The sequence below is a fragment of the Cornus florida genome, unplaced genomic scaffold (assembly GCF_030987335.1).
Source record: "Cornus florida cultivar Cherokee Brave unplaced genomic scaffold, ASM3098733v1 CherokeeBrave_3.0.0_Hap2_Chr03, whole genome shotgun sequence".
Classification (NCBI taxonomy): Eukaryota; Viridiplantae; Streptophyta; class Magnoliopsida; order Cornales; family Cornaceae; genus Cornus; species Cornus florida.
In genome coordinates this window covers 47,327,925-47,332,338 of record NW_026775573.1, presented here as the reverse complement: position 1 = coordinate 47,332,338, position 4,414 = coordinate 47,327,925, and the positions used below count along the sequence as shown (strand labels likewise).

At 32.0% G+C, this 4,414-nt stretch overlaps 1 protein-coding gene across 1 annotated transcript; it reads left to right on the top strand.

Moving 5' to 3' along the window:
- The first annotated feature begins 575 nt into the window (after positions 1-575).
- LOC132301569 (uncharacterized) lies at positions 576-2,479 on the top strand. The gene is made up of 2 exons (XM_059798811.1): positions 576-582; positions 1,947-2,479. Exons 1-2 carry the CDS (start codon positions 576-578, stop codon positions 2,477-2,479), a joined length of 540 nt encoding a protein of 179 aa, XP_059654794.1.
- Positions 2,480-4,414: the final 1,935 nt, after the last annotated feature.

The window sequence follows — 4,414 nt, the reverse complement described above, 5'->3', positions numbered from 1 at the left end:
GATTAGATCTACCCTCTTTCAACGCATATAAAAAATTAAAATATATGTCTTTCTATTTTAATCAGTTTTACTTAATTTAGCAATTAATCAATTAATCACATGCAAAATAAAAATAAAGTAAAGCAAATAGAGTTTGAGAGATGACACCGAAATTTTTAGCAAGGAAACTCCAATTGGTATAATAGACCAATTGTTGTAGGAAAATCTCGTATACTGTGCAGTCCATGTAAGAATACGGTGGTCTTATTATAAAAATTAATCTTACCTTTTTATTTAAATTGTTTTATAATTATCCATATTGGAGATGTAACGTTGTATCTTTTGAATACTGTTTATTTTATAACAGTTATCTAATTATAGAGGGATGTGTTGGTTGATGGAACCAACTTGTCTCCTCTTGGCAATGCTTAGAAACTGTCCCAACCCTCTATATATATACGTGAAAGAAAGGCCTGAAACCATCGTTCAGTTTCACAGATAAAAGTAGAGGGTTGAAGAGTGTTTCTATGTTGTGAAGTGTTTCTGTGTATCAGAGTGTTTCTATAATAGTTATTCTCAAACACAAACGGCTAAAAATGGCAGGTATGTTTCTAAACAATATTTATGTATTAGAACCATGTATTTTAAATATCGTTGAATTTGCTTACATGTGGTATCAGAGCCTCACATGGACTCTAATGCATAAATTTATTTTTGATATTGCGTATGAAATTTCTTGGTTGTATATATTATTAGTACAGTATGCTATATATGTGTTTGAGATAAAAAGGGACACTGATATATATTGTGGATGAAATAATTTTATATTACTGTGCATCTCATGTTTATATATATATATATATAAACATATATATTATTGGTTTTGAATTCTATCACTCTATTACTCTATTTCATGCATATGAATAAAATAGACAGAATATTGATATGTGTATAGAATATACTAAATATATATTTGTCAACTTTATCTTAAATTCATTGTTTGGTATTTGATATATAATAATTCTTTTAAACAGTATGAATTTTACTATTTAAATATATGTCCATATGTCAAATTAATGATTAGATATAGATATATATTGTTTAACCCAAGTATCGTACAGTAAAGTAATGACGGAAAATAATGAGTGGTTTTATAATTGTTGATCTAAAGGTTGTTATATATACATATATATATATATATATATGGGTATATATATATGGGTCATGTGTATGTCTATACAACAGTGATGTAAAAGGCTTAAAAAAAAAAATGATATTTCTTTTACTTTTGTTATCCTTTGCCAATTAAAGTTATTATAATGGATTAATTAAATTGGATATTATTTTATAAATGTATTGAAATTGGCAACATATACATTATTATGCATATTGCCTCATGTTTATATTGATGCATATTGTGTATATATATATTAGATTCATTTGGGAAAATTGAATCATTTTAAATCTTAAGCACAAATGTTAATGAAATTAGATTGGGTGTTTAGTCACCAAAGTGACACACTCATGATAATTTCAATAGTATTTGAGGCTAGTGGTAAAATTATGTTTTTGCTAAAGTTGAAGGATTTGAATTGCGTTTAGTAGAGACGAGCAATAATCAAACCCAAAGGTGGATTATTGAGATTTGTCTAATTAAACGGATTGAGATAATTAATGTAAAATATATAATAGATAATATACTATTCCCAAAGGAATTTATTTTTGATATTGTATTATCTATGATTAATTAGTCTCAAAGGTGAAATTTGTTTCACTAGTGGGAGACTAACATTTAATAATATTGGCCCAAAGGAAATATTGTTAAATGTGAAGTTGATCCTATTCGGGATCAATTATTTTTAGGCATTACTTATTGATTCTGAAAAGTTTGATTGTTTTTCTCATCAATTAAACTATACAATTATGGCCTTAATTCTTTTGATGTTTTTATTTTTATTCCATAACAGTTGGTTCATTACCATGTGTGAAAGCCCTGACTGGGTCTAATTTCTCAGACTGGAAAGATGAAATAATTTTTAATTTGGGATTTGGGGATTTAGACCTAGCCATTAGGTCAGATGAACCACCTAAGCCTACAGACACTAGTGGTGCAGAGGTGAAAAAGGAATGGGATAAATGGGACAGGTCTAATAGACTTAGTCTAATGTATATTAAGAATAATATTCCTAAATATATTAAGGGTGCCATTCCTGATAAACCATTGGCTAAGGATTACCTTAAGGCTCTAGAAGAACATTTTACTATTTCAACTAAGTCACTGGCTAGCACTCTTATGACCCAATTAGTAACCGCAAAATATGATGGTCTTAGTGGTGTGCGTGAGCATATCATGAAAATGACTGATATTGCATGCCAATTGAAAAATCTGGATATGGAAGTTAGTGACTCATTTCTAATCCACTTTATTATGACTTCTCTTCCTGCGCAATTCGATATTTTTAAAACTACTTATAATGCGGAGAAAGATAAGTGGAATTAAAAGAATTAATTAGTATGTGTGCACAAGAGGAAGAGCGAACCCGATACAATAAGCCCAATATGGCACACATTGTGGATCGGAAAATAGTCAAGAAAAATAATAAGAAAACTTGGAAAAGAGGTATAAAGGTTAATGATGTTGGACCCAGTCAGGCACATAAAGTGGGGAAAAAGAAAGTTCAATGTTTCTGGTGTCACAAACGAGGCCATGTCAAAAAGGAATGCTTTAGTTACAAAAACTGGTTAGCAAAGAAAGGTAGCACCCATTGTCTAGTGTGTTCAGAATATAATTTAGCCATTGTTCCGCCAAATACTTGGTGGATTGATTCCAAGGCTACTATTCATATTTCTAATTCCTTGCAGGGATTCATAAGGAGTCGAAAAATCAATCCCAACCAAAGGACACTAACCATGGGTAATGGGGTAGAAGCACAAGTTAAAGCTTTGGAGTTGTTCGTCTTGTCCTTAGTAGTGGTTTTGTATTAGAGTTAGAAGATGTTTTGTATGTTCCTTCAATGTCCAGAAATTTGATTTCTATACCTAAACTTGATATATTGAACTATGAATTCCGTTTTAGTAATCGTAATATCAATATCTTTTATGATTCCAAATTTATTGGTTCTGGTTCATTAGTTGATAGTCTTTATCTTCTAAATCTTGACCCAATTTTTTCACATTCTCTTTTATCTTTTAATGTGAGTACCAAACGTGGTCTCACCAATGATTCTTCTTCTATGTTATGGCATAGGCGTTTAGGTCATATCTCTAGAGAGATATTAGAAAGATTGGTTAAAGAAGGTGTTCTGAACACATTAGATTTTTCTGACTATGGCATATGTATTAATTATGCTAAAGGAAAGTTAACCAAGTCTAGACATAAGGGTGCTACTAGAAGTAATGGCCTCTTAGAACTTATACACACAGATATATGTGGTCCTTTCATTCCTGCTACACTAAACGGGAAGAAATACTTTATTATATTTATTGATGATTATTCTCGTTATGGTTATGTATACTTAATTGGTGAGAAATCTGAGGCACTGGATATTTTTAAAATTTATAAGACAGAAGTCGAGCATCAGCTTGATAAGAAAATTAAAGTAGTACGATCTAATCGTGGTGGTGAATACTATGGAAGGCACGATCATACAGGTCGCAATCCAGGGCTATTTGCTAAGTATCTACAAGAGTGTGGTATAGTTGCGCAGTACACCATGCCGGGTACCCTTGAGCAAAATGGTGTAGCTGAACAAAGGAATCGCACTCTTATGGATATGGTGCGAACTATGATGAGTAATTCATCTTTACTAGATTTTTTGTGGGGTGAAGCTCTTAGGACTGCTGCATATATCCTAAATCGAGTGTCGTCTAAGGCAGTCTCAAAGACTCCTTTTGAGTTATGGATAGGAAGAAAACCCAGTTTAAATCACTTGCGTATCTGGGGATGTGCAGCAGAGGCTAAATTATACAACTCACATGAAAGGAAACTTGATCCCAGAACAGTCAGTTGTTATTTTGTAGGATATCCAGAAAGGTCAAAAGGTTATAGGTTTTATTGTCCATCACATAGTACCAAACTTATTGAGACCCTAAATGCTAGGTTCATTGAGGATGGTTATACCAGTGGGAGTATAGAGCCCAGGCACATGATATTTGAGGAAAATCAAAGTATAAATTTAGTTCCTCGGGATGACATAGTTGTCCCACTCGCTACTATGCAAGATGGTGATTTAAGTCATCAAGAGCCTGAAGAACAAACACCTCACATAGAAGAAGTCTCAAATGAACCAATAGTTGACATGCCATTACGAAAATCAAGGAGAGAAAGAAAAAGTGCTATTCCAGATGACTATGAAGTTTATCTACAAGAGATTGAGTTCAACATTGGTAAAGAAGATGATCCACTATCATTTTCAGAAGCCAAAAATAGCATTTT